Genomic DNA, 25,468 nt, shown 5'->3' with positions numbered 1-25,468 from the left:
ATTTTAATTTTTACCTAAACTGTAAGCTTATTTTGATTTATCCCTTTGCCTATGTTACAATTTTAAAAGTATCATTTTTCCATGTTACGTTCACATGTTAAGTTAAATTAATTTCTTGCACTGGGTTGCACGTTTTTGATTGTTTTTTACATTGCTATTAGTCTACTTAACTTTTTAACTTAATATTATTAAAAGCCATTTTTTAACTTATTAACTATTGCTTTTAGCTATCGCTTTGATTCAACGGTATTATGCCCGTGATTTAACTATGAATTTACTGCACGATTGATTACCATTGTTTATATGTAATATATAATTTATTTGAATGTAATTCTTGATCTGTTTTAACTTGCAAGTAGTAATTGCATCATATTGTGACGAGATCCATTGCATGTAAATGTTTAAAGATCAATAAAGATATCTATCCATCTATTATGATCGGATAGGGATCGGTTTGGATTTGGGAAACTGGTGGTTTTTATTTTTCTTTTCTTATTCCAAACTATAAAAGTGGTTTTGGATTAAAAACGTTAATAATGAATTTGTTTAGATTCAACATTAGTTAGTTTTACTTGGTAAGTTTGGGTAAATTTACTCACCTATGCACTATGGTTTTATTCATATAATTTTATTTGATACTGTTTTAAGTAAAAGTCCTAAATACAAGATTTTTAGCATGAATAGTATTAACATGATCTGGTAAACAGTATTTAAGTTATTAAATAATGCAAGACACAACAATAACACTGTAATGTTATTTATTACGAGAAATATATTCACCCGCGTGTACCAGGCTATGAAACCACGTCCATTACTGCACATTAATAATAAGAGAAGAAACAAAAAGTGGAAACAGAGATGGGCTAAACATTCTGATCTGTGGGATTCTTTACTGAACAGTTCTGTCTGACGACCCACCCGTCCCCGTCCATCGCAATCCCAGTTTGCTCAATACTCAATGCTCGCTTGGAGCTAAACCATCAGGAAGCGGTCAATAATGCGTACCAATGCGTAATATAGTGTTTTGAGAAAGTTAATCACATAAAGTAAATAATAATATTGAATGGTTAAGATAAGATACTGTTATATTAACCATAGTTGATGTGCTTATTGAAATCATCATAATATGGCCTTAGGTGTACCGAAAATATACTTGTTTACCGGACTCACCGGTTGCACTCCAGAATTATATAGCCAGTGAAAACTAAAACTCGCCACTTTTACTTCTATTCCTACCTAATCGCCGACAGTTCACTTAGTATTATTATGGTCATAAATGAGTGTCTGTCTAAGTGATGCATGCAAATTAAACATTTATATTTTGTAATTAAAGGAATTTAATTTTACATTACTGAGTAAGTGTAACTGTATGTATTGGTGCTTTTGTAAGTACTTTTGTTAATACTTCTTTTGTTCACATATGCATAGATAACTGTGGTTGACACCCAGTTGATTGAAGAATTGTAGGCAAACAGATAACATTTATTTTTAGAATTTGCTTGTTCCACATTTCTAGAATATTAATCAGTAATGTTTAATAGATTTCGTTTTCTAGAATCCTGATTATTTAGTTGTCAGTTATAGTTTTATATAAACCAAGACCCAGGTTATTTAACTTAACCACTAATATTAGTTTACCTAGGCTCTCAAGTTAAGATTTTTCTTCAAGGCTCTTGCATTAATTCTTATTTGATTCATACATCATAGCTTAGGGATGAATAGACCTAGGCCTAACAGTAATAATTTAAATATACCTGATGTTTATATGGCCTATTACAATATTTTTACAGGCGCCTCAAGATCGTTCCCAAGTATAGTAAACCCTGTTTTGTTCTTAATGCTTAACCCTTTGAGTGCCATGGCATTGTGGATGTCAACAACAATATACGGGTAGACTTTAATAAGCGGCCTACACTCGTTATTCGGTTTGTTTTTATATAATGGTTCGATGTTTTTATCCGAAGGAATAATTCAATATTACGATTTATTTAACTTACCATATGATTTCAGTTTATTAGTTATAGTCATTTTAATGTAAGCAATAAACAGCAAGAAGTAAGTAACTAATATTTTAAGACTTTGAAAATGGGGATGAAGGAGGAAAATGTGAGAGATATTTGTCACAAGTGATGAGATTTGTGTAAGTGGTTTCAACATGTGGGTTTGGCTCCTAATAACTCATGGGGAGAATTCTTTCCTCCTTTTCACAAAAGCAGTTACTCATTGATATATAACTGGGCAAGTTATTAATATTATAAGGTTTCTTTGATATCTAAGTCTAGGCCATAGTTAGTTTTGTTATTTTGAAACGTTAGTGTTAAATTTGATACGAGATTCTTCTTGTTTCTGTATTTTATTCAAACTTATTGTGTACGAATTTTACATATCGAAGTTGGATAATATATCGAATTGTCCATTAAAAACAACTGAATAGCGAGTGTAAGCCGGAAAAATTCCCCCCCCCCCCCCAGTGTATAATAAGCAGCCACCACCACTCGTTAGAAATATAGCCTAGAAACTGTTGAATACAATATTTGACAGATAGATATTCATAATTAATCCAGAAGCTTCAAAATTCCGCGATTCATTTTGTTTTCAAATTGAAACGCTTTGATCATGTTTCTCCTTATCGAGGTGCTGTTGGCCTATTGCCGATGGAAACTGTGTGCAGGATACAGACCTGTATTTTAATTCACAAGGTTCTGTCTGATGGAGAGCCACAGTACTTAAGCAGGAGGCTCTCATCCCGGGAGGAGGTTTCAAAATACAGAACCCGTCATGTCACGCACTTGCTTAAAAAATCATGTGATGCCACGTGGCCTGCCGTAATCAGGATTCTCAAGAAAGATAAGATAACAGCGACAACAATACCAATCACAATACCTGGAAATGCTTGTTGATTGATGGAATGTTAGTTCTGTTACTCAACTACATCGTTTTATAACGTTCTAAGTTCATTGAAAAAAGTTTAAGCGTTGGAGGCATATAACGGAATCTGACCCCATAAACAATTGATAATCGTTGTAATTTTGTAATTAAAGAGTTGTTTTTTCATTGTAATACAATGAAAAATATCATGTTTGTTTCTATAAATTTATATTTTTGTGTTCTTCATACTGGTGTGGTCAGTATAATCCCAAAGTACCCATCGAAGTTAGATAATATATCAAACTGATAATATAATAGATAATAGCAATTGAATAACGAGTGTGGGCCGCTTATTAAAGTCTCCCCCTATTTAATTAGTGGCTGTATAATCCCCTTTAGTGCTACAGTGTTGCAGAGAGCAACTCAGCATTTTAGTCTAATAGAGCAGAAATCCCTGTCTGTGTTTCTGCTTATATGAATAATGTTATTGGCCGCTAGAACCAATTTCCTGTTCCAAGGGCTTCAATGTTTTGATTTTCCTCTTTGGTTTCGCACCATGGATATCATAAGTGTGGATAGCTACATCAAAGTGAATGCTAGTCATATTTTTGTTATGATGTGTACTATATCCTATCTAGATATAATTTTGTATTCTGTTTTATGTTAGTTTGTATATAGTCTGGCTATATATTTTCTAAAATATTGTTATCACTGTTTTTCTAAGTACAAAGGTAATGTGTTGTGCGTTGATTGCATCAAAAGTTTAAAGATGGCTGAATGTCAAATTCAAAAATTAATTAGAGAAATATCAAAACTGAAGCCATTCAGCGATTTTTGTGGGTGTCAGTCAACATCTTTGGCTTTCTACATCACTCACATTCAACACCATTACTCATAATGTTCTCTCCGTAAACAAGGCACATTCTCCAATGGATTTCTGCTTGCAGGAAACAAATAAAACTCCTCAATTCACATTTAGCTGGAGACTTAATAGAGGTGGCCAGGTTTATATGACTGCTACTCAGCGCAAACTAGCTACTTGAACTAAACAGTGACAAATGTTGTAGTGGGCAATGTGTACGATCAACTACTGGCCACAATGCGGAGCTGCCACGTGTCTGTCCATCATGGTGTGAGATTGGAGGTTGAATGAGAAAGCACCTTCATCTTCAGATGACTAGAGATAGATTGTTCTAGCTCTGTGCTCTTTCATAAACCTTATAGCTATGTCAATCTGCTTTTATGATTTGTATTTCTTTTGACAAAATAATTCTTGACAGTATGCAAATTCAATACTTCTTTTAGTATCATAAGGCTTCTGAAGCTTCAGTCCAGGTGATGTAGGTCATTGTAGCTTCTTTATCGCTATCAGTCTCTAGTGGCTCCTTAAGATATAACACTTTGTAATAATCTGGTCTGGCAAATGTTCCACAAAGTTTTGTTGAAGTACAAAAAATGTGTTCAATACTAAATGCATGATGGGAACACACTTTCCGGACTGAATTGTTCATGACAATGATCAACCATTTGGCACCTACGGGGCACGCCACTTAACTTGCAATGGAGTCTGGCGCACTGTGTCATAACCTTCAAAAGGATCGAGTGGGTGATCAACTCTTTTAGTCCCTATAAAGCTCCTGGGGGAGACGGAATGAGACCGGTTCGTTTGCAATGGGGGCTGGATATTCTCCTTCCCCAGCTGTGCAGACTGTTCAGAGCCTCTGTGGCCCTCAGGTACATTCCACTGTCCTGGAGTGCCCATAGTAGTGTTTATACCGAAGCAGCGGAGGGTTAGTCTGGATCGACCCAAGTCTTTCAGGCAGATATGTCTGTCCTCCTTTCTTCTCAAAATCAGGAGAAGATGGTTGCTAGGTTTGTTTGGGAGAGATCTCTTTTGGAGCGACCTCTACATACAAATCAGCATGCCTATACTCCAGGAAGGTCATGCGACTCGGCCCTCCATCAATTGGTATGCAGGATTGAGAAGACGCTGGCAGCAAAAGAGGTAGCCATAGGTGTCTTTTTGGACATCGAAGGAGCCTTCGACAATTATCATTGTGGTCTCCAGATGTGGTATTGATGGTCAAATATGTGACTGGATAAGGGCCTTGCTCACAGACAGGGTGGTTGTTACCACCCTTATGGGAGCAAGTGTCAGTGCAAGGACTATGAGGGGCTGTCCACAGGGCGGCGTCCTTTCTCCTCTCCTGTGGAATCTAGTTGTGGACAACTTTATAAAGTCTTCTTTTCTAAACTCTGAACAGCAGCGATGTCTTTGCACAGGGGTACGCAGATGATATTGTGATTCTTGTGAGTGGCAAGTTCAACACAACAGTCACGGAACTGACCAATGCTGCTCATGGTGGGAAACTGGTGTGATGGGTTGGGCCTCACTGTCAACCCCACCAAGGCTGTTGTGGTTGCCTTTACCGGGACGCGACATTGAGTTGAAGTCCGAGGTCAAGTACCTGGGCGAGATCCTAAATAGGGTTCTAAATTGGGAACCTCATCGAGAAAGGGTCATCGCCAGGGGAATTGGTCTTTAATTCAATGCAGACGCGTGATTGGTGGGTCTTGGGGACTTAAGCCTAGGCTTTTGTACTAGCTGTATGTTTCCTAGTCAGATCTGTAGGGCTGTTGTCTGGTGACCAAAAACGGAGGCCAAGATGGCGGTAGCTTGTCTTGCTGGCATCCAAAGGATGGCTAACCTTGCTATCACTGGGGCTTTTCCTAGTGCGCCGGGTGCAGCTCTAGACTGTTGCCTCTACCTCTCCCCCTGGACATTGTTATTCGGGCTATGGCCAGGAGGAGGCCTACTTTCTTCAGCAAGTGGGACTTTTTTCGGACTGCAGCAATGGGCACTGTAGAATTAGCATCCTGGTTCTGGGGGAAGCTCTGCACATGATCTCTGATCAGATGTCACAACAATTTTCCTTTGACAAACCCTTTAGAATTGTAATACCTCCTAGGGACGATTGGTCGGAGGGAAGGAAACCTCTTCCACCAGCGGTGCTTGAATAGTTTAAAGATTGCTCTAAAACAAAAAGCGGCACAGGTGCTGGAATTGTGGGGGTGAGACCATGCAGAGAGCTGGTGGTCCCTATGGGTCCTTATCCTAAAATTTTTCAGGCGGAGGTCGCAGCCGTTATAGAATGTGCTCGTGAGAATCTTCGTCTGCATTATAGGAGTAAGACGATCAATTTTCATGGATAGTCAGGCAGCACTGATGGCGCTGGACAAGAGTGTGTTCAAATCCAAACTTGTCTGGGATTGCTATCAAGTCGTTTTGTTCCCTTGCCAGAATAAACAATGTGACTGTTTGTTTTTGTTGGGTTCCTTGTCATATGGGAGTCCCTGGGAATGAAAGAGCTGATGCCCTGGCCAACTGGGGCTCAGCGTCAATTAAGACAGACCCTCAACCGTTCTGTGGTATTCCAAGGTGTGAATCCTTTGGGGCTGTCTCGAAATGGGTTTGCGCTGAACATGAGAAAAGGTGGAGGTTGCATCCGGGCATGAGAATGAACAGAATGGTACTACAGTCGCCTTACCCTAGAGTGGTGTCTGACCTTCTCTCGCTAAATAGATCAATGTCTTCTCGGGTTATAGGTCTGATCACGGGACATGGTCCCCTGAGGAAATATCTTCACAGAGTCTGCATCCTTCAGCAGGATCTGCTCTGTAGAATGTGTGATGAGCAGGATGAAACTAACGAACACTTGCTCTTTGATTTTCCTTCAATAGCAAGGAAGCGGTACAGTATGCCATCTTTGGTAGTTTGGACAAGGGTGGTGATTTCCCCAGGAGGACCTGATAGGTTGTTTTTGGCGGTTTATGGAACTGCTGAATTCATAGACTGGTAGGCCTCATGGTGTGCTTCCGGGGTGCGCAAAAGAACCTTGAGGGTTAAGCGTGACAGTAGGCCACCCCATAGAAGAAGAAGAAGAAGAAATGCATACCACTTCCAACACGTAAAATACAGAAAATGACAAGATCCTTTTCTCTGTCTCTTTTTGCACATCTTTTTTCCTTATGTTCGCAATACTTTGCTTGAGTTCTATTTTTAAGATTGTCAGTCACTGCCATATGATCTCACTTATTTCTACTTCTATTGTAAAAGTATCTTTCCTTGTCCCAGCTTTTGAAAATGGCAAAATATTTCCAAGGTAATCAATTTTTTGGGTTTACTATAATATGTGTCCACACTTAGTTCTTAAAACGTTTACTATGTTTTATGTTAACTATAAATAGATGAATAATTCAATCACATGAAAATAATTATTTGTTCTTAGGTAATTTAGCACATAACCACGAAATGTCATCTGGAAGACCCATCAAATGTGTGGTTGTTGGTGACGGAACTGTGGGGAAAACCTGTATGCTCATATCGTACACTACAGACAGCTTTCCTGGGGAATATGTTCCTACTGTGTAAGTATAAGTAATGTACTACAGAGAGGACATAATATTACATTGGTCATGAAATTTTCGAGAAAACTTATTTGCTCAACTTAAGAGAAACTTTCCTAGGGAATATGTTTTTAGTGTGTAAGTTAGGATTAATTCTTTTGGATGCATTTTTGCAATTCCAAAGGATGTAGAGAGAACTACCCTCCTTGCCCCATCTGCACACCATTTCCTGTAGTCTTAAATTCATCAATTTTTTTTGTCTTAGTATTGCGCATAATATATTTAATCACCCAACATTTTCCTAGACTACTTTGAGTGTTAAAATCTGTTACTAAATCTGTAACTATCCCCAAAGATAAACAACAGACTAAAATTCTTATCAAATATTAACCCTTAAAGTGTCAATCACCTACTAGCAGTTGATTTTTTACGTGTCTCAGATTGTGGCAGCAACTGATTTTCTAATAATGTGATATATTTGACATTTGTTACAGTGCATAAGCAAATATAACAATCACAACCTTGGGAATCAGAAAGAGTTGCTGATTTCAGAGATAAATTTTATTTTACTATAAAGACAATGGTAATGTATCAGAAAGTAATAATAAGTATCACCTGATTTATTTTTAGGGAAACCATTTTTGATCTACCTGGTTTTTATCATATTTTGGTATTGTTTTGTTAAAACGGTAAGTGAATTTAGAGTATTTTTATTATATTTGATGGCTTTTTTAAATATGTATATTCCCTCTAAGATAGTGTTTGTAAATTTGTGATTTTATGAAAAAGTATACATGTCTACAAAACACATATGTTTATTTAGCAAACATATGTAGACCAGTGTGTGGAGAGCTCTGCATTTTATAAAATCTACTACAACAGATAACAGATTGTTTGGTGGTCTTTATAGACCACCAATTACCATAGATGCTATCAATCAACTTTGTTGAATCACAATCAATCACTTACGTCAGCAGTCGTAGTTCATAATCCATTAACTACTAAGTTCATGTAAAATTGTGAATAGAAAACTTATTAAGAAACTTAAAAGATAGATTAAGATTAAATACTTCTTTTTTGTTTAAAACTTTTAAAATCAAATATTTTCAGTTATATTTCACATTCATGATTATAACAAATAAAAAACTATTCCAGGTTTGAGAACCAACCCACTGTATCCCATTAACCCTTCAAGCTGATTTGACGTGTATAAAACCTCATCCCAAAAGTGTAGTCAGCTGCGGTTTGACGTGTATTTAACGTCATGACGACATTCCGTCATGTGGTGAAACCTGTTGTTATTTTGGTGAACTATATCGGACTCGGGCTATATGGAATACGTTGTCTATGAGTTGGTCGATCTTTTGCAGCTGTTTGCAGTCGAAAATGAGTGCGACAGAGACAGCTGTATTGTTTACAAAACTGAGCATCTGACCTTGACATTGTGTGTAGTCAGTTCGTTCGCGCCGGTGCAACTTGTTGCTATGCAATGCGTTCTGTGATTGTTGTCTTGTGTTTTTAATATTATTTTGTTGAATAATATAATGGCAAGCTACATTTTATAGTTATCCCAATCAGTGTTGTAACTTTAGAATCACGTAGGAGTGTGTATAACTTACATTTATCATGTAGGTTATTGTGAAATGTGCAGCAACGTGTTGGGTATATATATCTTTGTTTGGTTAGAGTGAGGTTATTTTTGGGAGTGTTATTGCATTTGATTTTTCTTTTTGTAATTCAATAAAACAATTGTGTTGATAAAGTGTCTACAGCCCGAGAAAAAAAGGTTTTTGTAAAAGCTTGCGAAAATATGGCGCGATCTGGAAAAATAGTCCCGCAGCAGGGTCCGGCTTGCATTTAAATACTCCCGCCTTGAAGGGTTAACCAACCTCCTAGCCCTGTCCTTTTTCTAAGCAAGAAGTCAGCTTGTTAAAAAAATTCATAAATGTCATTTCAGCCTACCTATAATATTCTTCGTGTTGTAATAACTTAAGTACTACTTTAATTTGCAAGTACACATTCGGAACTCACATGTACATGAAAAATTACTTAAACTTAGTGTTTATTATTTTGAATTTGGTACACATTTATATTTATTTATTTCTATACAATAGGTACAATTTAAACACGATGATCACTTAAAATAGTAAAGGATATTTAATTACTAATACTAATGTGTTATTTTATATATTTTTTTGGAAACTTCTGTAAACACTGACAAGCTATATGAAGACGTAGATGGCTGGTTTTATGGATGCTGCTAGCATCTTGTGTATAATTTTTGAATGTCTGGAAAACCAGATGTTGGCAGCAGAAAGATTAAGAATTTTAACTATAGCAGCTCATTGTAAGTGCTGTCTTAATTTCAAGAATGTAATAATACAAGGAGGCGTAGGAAGTAAAAACTTGCTTTTGACATAATATATTTTAAAACAAATACATATATATATACACACACACACACACACACACATGCTGAACATAGCGTGTAATATATTTTGAGAATTTCTCATTTTCAGAGAACAAAAGGTGTAAAATAAAGTTAATATTACTCAAAATAAAATAAACAGAACCCTATAACAATTTGTAAGACACCAACCATAAATTGTAATAAATTTATAAAACTGTTTTCAACAAAGTTTATATTAAGTTGTTTATTATTAGAAGATTGTTTCTAGTGTCTGGTTCTAAACTGTGTTATATACTTCTAAAGATAAAACATTTAGTTTTTATGTTAGAACTTACATAAACCACTATTTCATCTCTTATCTTACAACTATCTAATCTTAACATTGATAACAATCATTAGAATTCACTATTTAAAGGTTGCATAAACCAGTATTGAGCAAAACTATGACTTTTAGAGAGTGGTTAAATTAAATCATTTACATATTTTTATCAGATACAGTACAGTGTTAGCTAACTAAAGCCAATAATATTGATAGTCTATCAGGCTCAGTCGGAAGAATTAAGTAGATTTTGTGATAACTGAAATATCACTAAGTTATTCTGATGGGATTTACATGTGCTCAATATCTCATCATAACCCACTTAAGATGTAAACAAAGTTAATTACAAAACGTTTTAAGCATTCTAGAACACTTTCTTTTTCTCTAGGTTCATAAATAATTGAGTTGTAAAAAGTTTGAGCAACCGCTATATTGAAACTAAATGGTTTACCAACTTTCAACTTGTTTGGGGTTTTTTGGAAAAGTTATCATTCCCATAAGCTGCATTATTCCACCAGTTGAATAGAAAGTTCTTTCAATTAAGATTTGTCTCTCTCTCTCTCTCTCAGCTTGACTACCTAGATATCTCCACTCAAAAATTCCAAAGTTTGCTTTCCAATGAACTTAGCTGAGATATGTATAATATCAATTTTTGTACTAAGTTTTAACTTCTTGGGGCCTTTTTAAGACAGTGTTTATTTCCACAAGCCATGTTATAAAGTATATATATATATATATATATATATATATTAACAGTGGGTTGTTTTGAGATCTGGGGGTTACATTCGGTGAAGTTATGCAGAAATGTGTGTGTATCAGTAAGTGCTGCCATGATGACAGTTGCAATAGGCTCATTTTGTATGGAAAATCAATCTAAAACCCTTAGTAAATAATAATGTTTCAGGTTCAACATTATGTAAAAATTGTGTGCTGGTTGTTTCAGTGGTAACATAACAAACTGATAAACAGTTTCATGTTCAGACTTAAAATAAACATTACCACCTCCACCTACAAATAATAATTATTTATAGTATAGTTTTGAAATAATATATTATTGAATTTGAACGTTTCAGATTTGATAATTACTCAGCCCCTATGGTTGTGGATGGGATCCCAGTCAGTCTAGGCCTGTGGGATACTGCGGGACAGGAGGACTACGACAGGCTCAGGCCGTTATCGTACCCACAGGTAAAAGACAAGTCTCTTTACTACATTGTTAACCCATTGGAGACTGAGATTTTAACGCTATTGTGACAACCCAGGACTGAGTTTTTTTTTGTTTAAAAAACGTTTAATAGTTTTTTTCAGTTATGGTGGTATAACTTACCTGTAAAAAGTTTTTGTTGTGGAATTCATGTGTGGTATATATTTACAAATAATTACAAATACATTTTTACTTTTTTTAGTATTTATTTTACTGTATGAAAAATTTCAAAACAGTTCCTCCAAATGTAAAGGAACTTTACATTTTTTTACATTGGTAAAATTGTTTCTGATCGCCTTCCGTGATCATAACACACTTTAACATCTTTTTGGATGGTCTAGCTTTGTTTGTTGGAGGAATTTTTTCAATGAAATGTCCCCATTGTTTACATTGTAGCCTCATTGGTTGGTCTAGTGAAGGCCTCCCTCCTGTAGGCCTATCAGGAAGCTGAACTGTTGATAGTAACTGGTCAACAATGTTTAGCCTAAATTCTGAAAGATGAATTTTCTTTTTAGTGACCAAGTTGTGTACAAATACTAGCATTACATAATGCAATATCAAAAAGGTAAAAAAATATTTTTTTGTACCCTTTGGCACTCCTACGCATTACTTGGAAAGGAGGAAAGTTTTTGGTCCTGCTTGTCTACCCCACACATATACTTGTTGTAATCTACAACAACATTTGGTTTGAGGCTTACTACTGGATTTTGTTTTCTACTTTCTCGCTGAGAAGTTACCTTCTTGGAAATCTGGTCTCTCGTGGTATGTTGAAAGCATTGTCACATCCTTCCTATCTTTTCCATTTCAGACACAACATGTTATTACTTGAGCGAAATGTTATTTCTCCTTTCTTCAGTTTTTCTTTTTTTATTTCCTTGGGAACATTTTTTTCTATTGGCTCTCAATGTACCAATGCAATAAGTATCTCTGTTTAGGAGCTCCAAAAAAGGTTTTGGCGATGAATACCAATTGTCCATAAACATAAGTCGACCTTCACAAACTAAGTCTTATGTCATTGTCAAAACAACTTGTTCACTAACTAGCATTGTAGTGTCATTGGTAATTTCCTTCCCAGTGTATATCTTGAAATTGTAGCAGTACCCTGTTACAGAATCACATACCTTATAAAATCTTAATTCCAAACCTAGCCCTTTTTGAAGGGTTGAATTGGATGTAGGCTAACCTTCCTCGGAAGGACATCAAACTTTCGTCAATACAACAAAACTTTCCAGGTTTGAATACCCTTTTGAATGATGACAAAAGTAATTCAACAACTGGTCGGATTTTCCTTAGTTTGTCAGTTTGCAGAAGTGAGGATGAAAAGTGTAAGTATCTAGAAATAGGATTTGAATCTGTCGCGTGACATAACCTCACTATAGATAGGACAATGAATTATTTGTCTGCGAGACCAATAGTCAGTTACTTTTTGTTTTGGGTTTTTGTGACATCAAAACAACAAGGCTAAAGTAAGCCTTCATTTCATCCTTGGTTACATCAGTCCAATTATTAATATTAGGCCTAACATCACCTCCACCAAGAATTTTTCTCCCTAGCATACTTGTTAGTTTCACTTACAACTTTATCCCAGAACTCATTGGTTAGAAATTGATTCAATACATCTAGCTCTGTACAATCAGCATTCAATTGCCTGGAAACAATTGGATTTATACCTGAATTTCCAGTAAAGTTGATTTGCCTTACTGTGTTTTGTGTCATTTGTCCAGGTCCAAGTTTGGAGGTTAGGCCCTATTGTCATTGTCGTCATCGTCATCACTACTATCACTTCGCCCGTCATTGTCACTGATTTCATCATTATCGTCATTGATATTCACAGTTTCGCCATCTAAATCACCACTATCACTATCACTTTCATTCAGTACATTATCCACATACGCAGATAACTCCGACGAAACGGAGAAAACACTTCATCGCGAGACGCCATGTTGCTCGACTGATCGCTGTTCTATTGCAAACAGTTACGGTATTCAGGTTTATGTTCGGTTTTTGCATTCAGTTTCTTGTATTCGGATGTTAGATACCGAATAATACGATTCAACTATCGATCGCTTGTTGGTGAACGGAATAACCATACAAATAACCGAGAATTATATCGATTGAACAAATCCCAAAATTCATGACGGACACTGTCCGTCATCCGTCTTTACGCGCTGTATACATGATGACGGGCAATATACGTCATCCGTCGCCAATGGGTTAAAATACTGTATAAATTGTGACACTGCATACGATTGTAACCAAAGTTGCCTCTTAACCTATTGAGGAAGCAATTACCCTAGTCTGTCTAGGACTGAATGTTTGAATTGATTTTGGCCAAAATGCATGTATGTACTAAAATATTAATAGAATGAGTGGATACAGATAAATTAGTCAATTTTTCAGGACATTTTAGTCTATTTGGTTGCATTACAATATTGTTCGTTACTCTCTCCAAATAATTTTTATTTAATTTTTTGTGGTATATATTTACAAATTTTTTAATAAGAAAAACAAAAGTCAAAAGCATCTGTCAATATTCTATTAATTTTTTTGTTTATCTATTTCAATAATTGTTTATTCAAAACAGCACAATGCTTTTTACATGGAAAACCAGTTTTTATGGGATTACTTCATTATAAAGCATAATAACAATACAATAAAAACTTATATATTTTCACTTTTTGATAATTTTATGACAAGTTCCTGAATCAGTTGTCTTGGAGATGAGATAAAACTGTTTGTTTCATTCAATATTGTTATTATTAAAATGATAATTAAAATATACTGTTTACATTACATACAATGACCATTCATTTACATGTTATAATTCACTTTTGTGTCAGTCTTTGAGTGTATTTGATATCTCAATGTCACTGTCCAAGTATCTGTCTACTTCTGAAATACGGAAATTGTCTTGTTTCCTGAGGTAGCGGAAAAACTAAAAACTCATTCAACAACCATAAACAGTTAAACACTAAACATTTAGAACACGATACATAGAATGTAAGCAGAACATTGAAGTGACGCAAATTGAGCATATGGCAAAATGCAAACAATAACATAACAAGCTATTAGTTTTGGTTCCAGTGTGCAAACATAACGAATCGAAACGAAATAATTGCTTATAAGGATGCACAAGGGCACAAAACTGCGATCTAGCAGAAAAATAAACAAATACGTGATCGTTAGCATCTAGAAAGAGCATGAGTGCCACTCGGGCAAGTTCCCCAACGGGTTAATTACATGATAATTTGGTTAAAAAAAATTGATGCTTATAAAAAGTTCTTTTTAAAATAACTGCAGTTGCAGTGTGTTTCACCTCAAATTGAGCACTATGTATATACATGGTATAATTTGGCTTCATAGTGGTATCAATAACAGTTATTGAAACGGTGTGCTTTTTCAGACTGATGTATTCCTCATATGCTTCAGCGTGACCAGCCCTTCATCATTTGAGAACGTCACTTCTAAGTGGTATCCTGAAATAAAACATCACTGTCCTGATGCACCCATGATTCTAGTGGGTAAGAGAATAAAAAAATATTTAAAAAAAAATGTTATTTAGAAAAACATGGGTGAGCACATCAAATCATATTACAAACCAAAATTCTATTGACAAAATAAACTGTTTAGGGACGAAGATTGATCTGCGGGATGACCGAGAGACGCTGAGCGGCTTGGCAGAGCAAGGGTTGTCACCCATCAAGCGGGAACAGGGCCAGAAGTTGGCCAACAAGGTGCGGGCAGTCAAGTACATGGAGTGTTCCGCTCTAACACAACGAGGGCTCAAACAGGTGTGTTTCTGGTTACTGTACTCTTCAGTCAGGTACTACTAGTTAGATCTAGTTCTATAGTTCTACATTCACAATGGAAAAATATAAACAATGCCCAATGAACCAGACGATGTCATCAAACACAAACCATCTGATTTCAAATATTGATTATAGGAAAACTGTTTGTTGGTTAAATAGTCTTTTGAATTATGTGTAAAACATTACTGGCCAACATGGTTTTATACTATATAAAAGGCCACAAAATGTATAATGCGTAAACGTTGTTTTTTTAACGCTTGCCATTACATGAACTCATTGAAAATCTATGTATTACGGATAAGGTTTGGAAATGTTTGTTATATACAGTTTCTTGTTTAACCTGTTGACGAGTGCGCACGGCATTTGCCGTGCCGCTATGACGGTCCATACTGAGTGCCTCATTGACCAGTAACAGACTTTTAGGGAGTAAATCAAAAAAAACTTTTAAATGTTAATAAACTTGTTTATTATAGTTTAAATGTATATAAAAATACATTGTAGATTGTTAAAAGCAATAATCTCGTTTTAAAACATTGCTAGTGTGTGATACTGCTTAAAACAAGGATATATACAAAGGGCGACCTTACATGTTAAACATTCATAGTTGGTTTTTTTTCTTCTTTGACCACTTCGAGTGGTGTGTTTGCATGCACACATAACACTGCCTGAGTAGTTGATGCTTCTTTGTGTCATTCTGGGGGAGTGGCCTTATAAAATGGCGACCTTGGAGGCGGAGCGGGTCTTGTGTCCCGCCTCCATAAAATAGTTTTTAAAGTTATCACCAGGAGCCACCTCGGTACAGGACTAGCAACACTGTACAGCGACACTATTAGGAACAACTGAAAAGTTCAAAAAATCTCCGCTAGACGTCACGATAAGTCAGTGAGAACGAACTGACAGTCATTAGTCTGCAACGGAAAATGCTGTGCTCCCTCATACGGTACCAAACGGCAAATGCTGTGCGCACTCATTTGTGTATGTTTTGCTGCACTCGTCAACAGGTTAACTCAAAAAACCCCATGTTAACCAATATTGGCTGCTTTTAACTTCAATTTAACAAATCTCATTTTACAAACTTTTCTAATATTACATACTTTTCATTTAATCCCTTAGCTTTGTTATTTTAAGATTCCATTGTACTTTGTATTATTTTGTATACAGTTTGAATATTATCATAAGATAAATTACTTCTTAACCATAACTGAGTTGGTTGTTTTTCACTTTAAATATTTATTAACTCATGTGTTGAAGGTTCACAATTATTTGTTATTCCAAATATGTAAATGAGAAATAAGACAACATATTTTCTGACACCTTAAAATACTAAGATTAATTGTTACTTTATCAGGATAGTAAAGAATAACTTTTTCCTCTTTGGGTTAGTGTTTTTGTGCCAAGCAGGAACTAACCTGTCTCGTGCATTGTTCAGGTGTTCGACGAGGCAGTCAGAGCAGTATTACGGCCAGAACCTCAAAAGCGACGCCAGAGGAAATGCTCCTTGCTCTAGTTATTCTGCCCTACAATGTATTTTTTTCATTTGGACTTTTGTACTGTTCTCTTTGTTGTACACATGAACGGGTATCTTCGTGTAGAAACAAAATATAAGCACAAAGGCAGATCAGTGCACAGCGACATTGTATATAAAATAGCTTTATCTAGTCTAGAACATAGATTTTGGTTTTATTTGATATTAACCCTTTAAGGTTGTGTTGATGTTTTATGCTTCAAGTTTACAGAACTCTTTTGCACATCACTACATAAATACAATAAAATCATTAAACTTAACTTTAATTGCTCTCCCTCAACTTCTTCAGTGTGTTAAATTTCAATAAACTCATATTGTTGTACGAAAACTAAAGCTCAAATCATAAATAAAAGAGACGTTTCACAGAACAACTTTTTATAGAGCTATCTGATGGCCAGTTCTAATATTATGATTGATCCCAAAATCACAAGAAAATTCATTGTTTGGTCCCAGATACGTGAGACGTTTAGGTAGGCTATATATTGTTTTTGTTCCAAATGGGTGTTTATAGACCAGTTGTATTTATGTTATATCATGGGTTACGTTAAGGAAAGCACTCAATGCTATTTAGTAGCTGTAGTTGTTGAGAATGGCTATTCCTCGACTTGCAGCAATAAGATGGAGTTTCTAATGTACCATATAACCTATCGGCCAATACTAACACAATCTTGGTTCATTTGACAAGAGTCTCGTTTTGTCTTATACCATGTTGACTTCTTTGTAAAGTATATTTTTCAGAGTTATACTTGATGATATTTTCATACTAGGGCTTGTTTGATACGATATGCAAATCAAGATTCGCTCTATAATTTTGATAACAAAGCGCATAAATTTATTTTTATTCCAGACATAAAACATTAGTACTACTAGCTAATTTATAGATGTTTTGCAGCAGTTTCTCTTGAACACACTGCCACTTTTTAATTGTTGAAGTCAAATATTCCACCTTGATCACATAATTAAACTGCAACCCATGGGTAGTGAGCACATCTTGGAACGGTTGTTGTATGTTGTCTACGCGGTGTTGTTAGATTTGACACTCTCACACACTTAGCTGGGTTTGTGCTAAACACATTTTATTTTTCAGTTATTGATTCCTTTTTTGGGACTGGCGATGGATTCCATCTTAGGGCATCAAAACTATGTTTCCAAGTTTTTGGCTCTAGTAAATTTCGTTTGTCATTTTGTGAACAGTGTATGGTATAGGAAACCTATTATGTTCTTTGTGGCGAGATTTGTATCATTAAAAACAGCCTGTTATACATTTAAAACAGTTTGTATTGCTCGGCTTAACCTTCACATTTTAGTGGAATGAGAGAAACCATTGAGTGGAACTCATCTCCTACATGTCCCCAGAATCTTATTATGGCTCTCCTTGAACAAACATTCCAGGGCGTTGTAGTTTCCCTGTCGACAACTTGCTTTTACAGCACATCAATTTTTTACTTAAAATCACAGCTACACAATAGAGCAAATATCGATTCTCTAAACATCCATAATCATTTCATTATCTGTTCATTCTCCTTTTATCATTTATGGACCCTTTTATTTTGTGAAACCGCAAGCAGACTGAGGATGAGTTTTTGTTATGGATATGGAGACCACATAGTCTTCTTGTGAAGTTGGGTAGAAAGTGAGCCTCAATGTTTTCTTTTGTCTCTTAATTGTCTTGCTGCAGCCACTTTGGTGTTAAGTTTGACTTAACACCAAAGGACTAAACCCATTCAGGATCTATTTAACAACAATTTTGTAAAGCCAAATCAAATTTTTGTGGGTAAAGACATACTGATGATAACAGAATTTACTGAATTAAAATATGTTTCCCCATTCTTGTTATTATTTAGTTGGTTTTGTAGTTCTGTTCAATAATACAATACAAATTTGACTAAAATCCATAATTTTCAATTACATTTACTTTAGTATAATGAATAGTCAATGAAAACTCTTTTAAAATTATTCTATTGCCATAAACGTGTTTCGGTATTCAACCATAATCAATGTATGTTGAGTTTTGAAACACGTGTATGGCAATAAAATAATTTTAACCCGTATTTATTGATAAAAATAAAAAAGAACTATTTAAAAAAATGATTATTTCAAATCAATTTTTAATTTCATTGTAAAATGTTACTAAACTGAAAAGTTTAATTACGTTTTACTTTTTATTTGAAGTTTGTTTTTCATGATGAAAGGATTCTGAGGGAAACAGGATTTTTCCAGAAATTTTCCATCGTTCAGTGATACAAAAAAAACATTTTGTGGAACAGTATACAATGATACAAGTATACATTTGACTATAAAAAAGGTAAATATTTCAACCTAATCACAACACTACCACACAATGGAGAGTAATAACGAGATACGTAGTAGACACGTATTCTCGTAACAACTGAGTAATATGCGCCACGGGATATGTTTGGTTATGGCTCTGTAGGAGACGCAATAACTGACGAGCAGGTGGTCGGAGTTAGACCCCTGCCGCAGAGTGAAGATCGTTTATAAATACTTCCTTGGCAACCGTGATAAGCACGGAGCGTGCACCGGGCATTTGGAAGACCTTTTGTTAACTACAAAACTCTCCAAGAGACATAATCTATAAAATAAGATATAACTCTATTTGGCATTTTTGGACAAAGTCTACCATTCTAATATATCCGTCTACGGTGTGGGAAGGGTTAAAGAAGGGTTTTAGTTGACTATTCATTATAGTAATATAAAGATAACCCTGTAATGTGGAGTTAATAACATAATAGATTTTACTTTTATTCATAAATAGTTTGTGTTAATAAAAAAAATATAAAGCAATAAATAATTTTGTTTCTAAAATATTACATTTTTACTATCAAGTAAGAACCATAACCTATAATTTAAATATCATAAATGGAAACAAATTCAACCCTCTAAAAAGTAAAACCCACTTCATGGAATAAAAAAGTTCTTGTCAACATTGTCATTCGCTATTGTGTTTTTATTCTTATATAAAATAAGTAAATGAGACTTTTTTATACGCAAATCTGTTTTCTTTCTAAATTAGAATTTTGTTAACAATTAGTTACTATTTTTTGTTTACCTGATTAATTCAAATTATAAATATAAAGTCTCAGTTTATGTTATATTCCTCCTGGCCATAAAAAATACTCTGTCCAGTCCGGTCCAAAAATTAAGAGCTTTGTTTTTGATTTTTAAACAAAGAGTAACTGTTACCATTTATTTTGATATTATAGAGCTTAAAAAGTAGTTCACTGTATTTTATTGTGATTTAATAATACTATACAATTTAAAACATCTTAATATAGTATGATGATGCTTATTGTGTGTGCAGGATGTGATTGCAACTTTTCAGTTTACTAATAAAATATTTTGTACAATTCTGTATTTTAGGTTTCACTCTTCTTTTTTGATAATTGTAAGATCAGTCCAATAATTCTGGGAAAGGTATCTACATATACCTTTTTTCTATTTATATATCGAGGAAACATACAAAAACTCATACATTTTTAAACCTACTGCTACGGATTCTGATTAGAACCATTTTTGCTCTAAAGAAATTAGGGATGAATTAACAGGAAATACTACATTTTTATAACTTTATTTTACTTTAAGAGCTATCTATACTGGTGGTCAACTTCACTTTAACCTTGTATGAACTAAGTTAAACTTCAAACACTTTACAGCCTTATTGTGATGTCTCGTGTTAAAGATGTGATTAATGCACATCAAAACACTACTTAGTTTTTCAATATATTTATTGGTTGTTCCAGAAAAAAATTAAAATTTGTTGCATTTAATATTAAAAATATAGGCATTTTACAAGAAAAACTAAAAAGCATTTTTGGTGGTTATTAATTATATCTTTAAAATGAGAAATCTCCCATAATTTTGTGACAAAAATAAGGACATGAATTTTTAAAAGTTTTAACATTTAAGGAGTAAAGCTCAAGATCGTTTCATTACAACCGATAATTTATTTTTTGACCACACAAAAAACAAGTATCAGTATTTCCTTGGACTGTCCTTTCCTTATTCTTTTAGTGAAACTTAAAATAAATTTTGTGGGGCAATTAAAAAATTGTTGATGGGAAATTGAATTGCTCGACTTGACTTTCAAACTTTTGCTTATACATATGTACAACTACAAGCAAATATTGTCAAAAAAATGGGAAAGACAAATTTGTTATATTTAAATTTGTTGTTAAACTGTAAGTATTAATGTGAAAATTGATGAACCACTTAATGATCTTCATAACAGGCTAAAATAATGTTTGTGTATGGAAGTGCCAATGGCCCGAGTGGTCAAAGATGTCGGACTTTAGATCTGTGCTAGAGATAGTGCAGGATCAAATCCTGTCTATAACCTTAGCACTTTTTATCACTAACATTGACCTTGTACTATATCAAGACTCCCCCTTATTCTGTTTGATAAGATCCTTGCAAAGGACAGTGGTCTATGAGGATGGGCAGAATAAGGATTAAAAGAGAAACAGCTTTTCCTTTGGACTGCGGTTTGAAAACTACTATTTCAATCTATAGAAATATTTTATTAATAGTTAATTTTTTGTAACTAGATTCAATAATCGTGGCAGCTAATTTGTAGCTTTGTTTATAATATTATTTGTTTTGCTTAGCTTAATATTGAAGCTAATGTGTTTCATCTTTCTTAATGTTAATTTATTATTATCTTTCTGTTGTGACTAATGTATTTAACAAATGTGTAATTATGTATTTTTCTTATAGCGATTGGTTGTAGAATTTCTATCTATCCTAAAACTGTTATCGGTTGTAATTTGAAATTGAGTGAAATCTTCGGGAGGGATTGTATTTTCAGTTTCATAATCTCAACTTATACATCTGACGTTAATAGCTTTAATAGTGACTGTAATCTATTACTGAAAGGATAAACTATTTGGATGTTATATTGAAAGATATTTATAACAACTTAGAAGCTCTATTTTAACCAATACAGAAGTTGGGATTACTACGGATATGATTTAAAACTGTTAATAATGTGTAAATGAATGTGTGTATGTGTCTCTATAGTAGTACTCATTTTTCCGTATATTATAGCGTATAGATCAATTCTTCGGCTGTTATATCACATTGTAGCTCAATTTCAACATTTACAGTATCTTCAAATTTAAAGTTAGTTTTGGTATTGTTTATATGAGAAAATTATTAGCAAAAGGTTTTTAACAAGCTATCTTTTAATTAAGAAATAATTGTTTGTGGAATTCTCAAAGTAATTATTATTTATTTTTGTGTATAATTAGAATAACTATATAAGTGTTGTTTTAAAGTATAATAGGCAATTATCAAAAACCACTTGTTAATATTACTAATATTAAAACGTAATAAAATCAACTACCAAAGTACCAAGAAATTTGTATAAAATAAAACTAGCCTGGATAAGATCTTGTAATTATAACAGTATAACATACCAGTGACAGTCTTACTGAAATATCAACAATATTTGTAATTTACTAATGCATAAGAGAAAACATTCCTTTAACTTTTTTAACTCAAAAATTGATTGTATACCATTTGGTACCAAAATTAATGAAGGCTAGTTAAACAATGGTACAAAAAAATTTTCTGATTAAAATGTAAAAACATGTCAAGAAATTTTAAGTTTATTTTTGTATTTTCTTGTTGCCATCATGGTTACCCATACAACCATTTTAAAATATTTACTAACGCTCAGCCGAATTATATGGAATGACATGCACCATCATCGAAATCAGTGTTGCTAAATGAAGCTTCATGCTAAATTTAAAATCGATAGGTTAATTCGCTTTTGAAATATCGTGCAGACAGACATACAGACAGATATGAAATTTTTGCAGCTCCACAAGCGATAGGTCTCGCTAACGTTCAAAGCCAATAAATTTGGTAAAAAAATCAGGTGGTTTTCTGTACAAATATTAATAATGATTTGAAAAGCCAATAAATAAAGTAATATGTGGAGTGACAACAAAACCCTTTTATTTTATAAACTAATCAATTTTTAAGTTAAGTAAAATTTTAAAGATTTGCTTCTCATAAATTCTTTTTGAACTAATTCTATAAGTTCAAACTACCAACCAATGGTGCATAACCATTGTAAAGCATGCCTTGAGAACCGCAAAAATTTCAAATATTTTACATACAAGATCGCATTTCCATGATGATAAGCCAATATTTTGTCTTACTGAAAATTCTTTGAATGAAAAAAGTGTATCCAAACACTAGTGTTAAAGCATAAACAAACATATTTCACTCAGACCAGTGACCAGAACAAGTTTCCATAATTTAAGCTTAGATCTTTAGCCCTGGCTGCCCAATAGAATTATCAAATTTTATTCCAGCTTTTTTTGTGCTTTTCCTCAATTCTAATGGATCGAAGACTTTTGTTCCATTACATTTTACAATAGCAACATACAAAAAAACACCAAATTTACAAAATCAATACAAATAGCAAGCTATCAAATAAATATTTCAAGGTTACATTTTTGTAAATATAACATATGATACTTTTCAAAACAAGATGGTGTATAAAATTAAAAAACAAATTAGCCATCAATACATATTAATAGACATAATTGTATCTGTAGTTATTGCATAATGTTTTTAGTTGGATGCGCTGGGTTTAGATTACATGTTTTATTTTTCTGGTGTTAATTGTTTGCTGATTTTTATCACTATTTCTGTTACTTAAAAAACTGTTATTTATGTTTTTTTTATTAAATACAAGAAAAGTGTTTACAGCATATATTGTAACATAGAAAATTCTTGAAGTTACAAATAATTTTCAAATATTAGTAATTTGCTTGTTGATTTTTACACACAATATTTCTATTTAATATTTTAATAGACTGACTTCAACCAAAGATTTAATTTTATTACTAAAATTTATCGGGTTTGACTAGGATTTATTTCACACTCAAAATTATAATCTGTTAATTTAATTTTTGTTATCAATACTTAACATTTTTAAACATTTCAAAATTTAATAAAATGACAAGAAAATCACTCTTGTCTTACAAAAATTTAATATTAGTTTATTTATTGTTTAGAATATATTTTATTCCAGATTAGAATACTACTTTATATTTTTTTACAAACTGTTTTTTGTAAATATTAAGTAGGTGCCTTTACCCCATTCCTTCTATATCTAAGATTGTGTTCTGTGCTGAAAAGATGTGTGTGGTTAATTTCAGTCAGTTTTTGAAACTATACTAAAGACTGGCTCTTACGTTTGAACACATTACTATTTCCGGTACAATACAATAATTGTTCTATGTACATACCTGAGCGTGAGGTCGTGTGAATGTGGAAAAAAATGCTATTAATTATAACTGTGTGTTTAATTTACCAGCGGATTATTATTTATAATAAATATCGTCTGCTATAGTAATGTATAAGTGTAAGTAATTACCAATTTAATTTGTGTTCCAATTTCTAGCTATTATATTTTAAGTCGATTTATGTTGTAGTATAATACGATAGCCAAAGTCAAATAATTGCGCCATTTTTTTACATTTCTAGTCATCAATCCAGCTCTCTTTTAATAAATTGTCATGTTTATAAGAGTTTAGTCATAATGTTTATATTTTTCATGGTATATTTTTTATGTTTATTATGATGTACTATTGCTGAAACAATAAATTTATACATTTAATATGTGCTATTTTTTGAAAATCCTTTTCCATTATTTTTTGTTTTAAGCACTAAACATAAAAGTAATGCAAATAAACTGACAATTTCTGTTACTTTTTGCTACACTGCCACAATGGTGGTACACTGCCACAGAGATGTTACACAGCCAAAGCAGTGGCATACGGCTGTGGTGGTGGTACACTGCCACAATGGTAGTACACTGCCACAATGGTGGTATACTACCACAGAGATGGTACACATCGGTGGTACACAGCCAAAGCAGTGGCACACGGCCATGGTGGTGGTACACTGCCACAATGGTAGCACACTGCCACAACGGTGGTACACTGCCACAACGGTGGTACACTGCCACAACGGTGGTACACTGCCACAACGGTGGTACACTGCCACAATGGTAGTACACTGCCACAACGGTGGTACACGAACATGCATGTTAGGGATGCTCCTCACTAGGAGGTCAATATATTAAAAAGGAGGGGGATAGCAAAGAATCTGGATTAGTTAATTAATGAAGATAGTCAGTTCTATCTTTAATTAAATTATACTCCATACAGGAATTTCCAAATTAAAAACACTACATTAAACCATAATTTCATCAATAAAAATTTTTAAATTACATGAAGGGAATTTTTTTTTAAATCAGTTATTTGAGCAAGTTGAAACTGTAACCTAAACAATTATAGTACTTGAAAATAACAATTTAGTTGAATTTATAAAAATTATAAGATGACTCATTGTTCACAGTTACGTTGGGAAAGTTTTCAACCCTGGAAGCGTAGAAACAAGCCTTTTTGGTGTTGATCGTGCAACTTCCAGAGTGAGATCGAAACAAAGTGTTGATTCGTATTTTACCAGTAAAAGCATTATTAACGGTAAAAGATCTTTAAATTATACATCAATGAAAAGCCTATGAGTTGTTTTCAATATTTAGGGGTCTTTGATTTTCTTTATCCAGTTTTCTAGTTGACAATCTGTGTGGTTTTCCCAGATGTGACTTTGTTATTGGAGATTTTTGTTTATAAACAAATAATTTTGTTCTTTGTCCCTGAAATTTTTTATTTTGAATTGAGCAAATTATTATTATTATTGTTTGCTCATTGTATTTAGCATTGTAGCTAAATCCACTAAGGAAGAATAAAAACTCCCATAATTTCATCAGTAGTCAGGCTCACAAGTAGAATCATAATTTTTGGAAGCCATATTTTAGCCATCATAATTTACAATCACATATGTAATAAATTATCCATTTAGAACCCTCTTGTGTCTTTCTTCA

At 33.7% G+C, this 25,468-nt stretch overlaps 1 protein-coding gene across 1 annotated transcript; it reads left to right on the top strand.

The window, feature by feature from the left end:
- Positions 1 to 1,235: 1,235 nt before the first annotated feature.
- Positions 1,236 to 16,802, top strand: LOC124370964 (ras-related C3 botulinum toxin substrate 1-like). The gene is made up of 6 exons (XM_046829269.1): positions 1,236 to 1,355; positions 7,158 to 7,296; positions 11,078 to 11,192; positions 14,612 to 14,729; positions 14,839 to 14,999; positions 16,447 to 16,802. The coding sequence occupies exons 2-6, from the start codon at positions 7,181 to 7,183 to the stop codon at positions 16,522 to 16,524; spliced, it is 588 nt and encodes a 195-aa protein (XP_046685225.1). The 5' UTR covers positions 1,236 to 1,355; positions 7,158 to 7,180; the 3' UTR covers positions 16,525 to 16,802.
- Positions 16,803 to 25,468: the final 8,666 nt, after the last annotated feature.

Source organism: Homalodisca vitripennis, unplaced genomic scaffold (genome assembly GCF_021130785.1).
Source record: "Homalodisca vitripennis isolate AUS2020 unplaced genomic scaffold, UT_GWSS_2.1 ScUCBcl_735;HRSCAF=3376, whole genome shotgun sequence".
NCBI classification, from domain to species: Eukaryota; Metazoa; Arthropoda; class Insecta; order Hemiptera; family Cicadellidae; genus Homalodisca; species Homalodisca vitripennis.
Note: the sequence above shows the minus strand (reverse complement) of the source record. Positions and strands in the feature narration are given on the sequence as shown.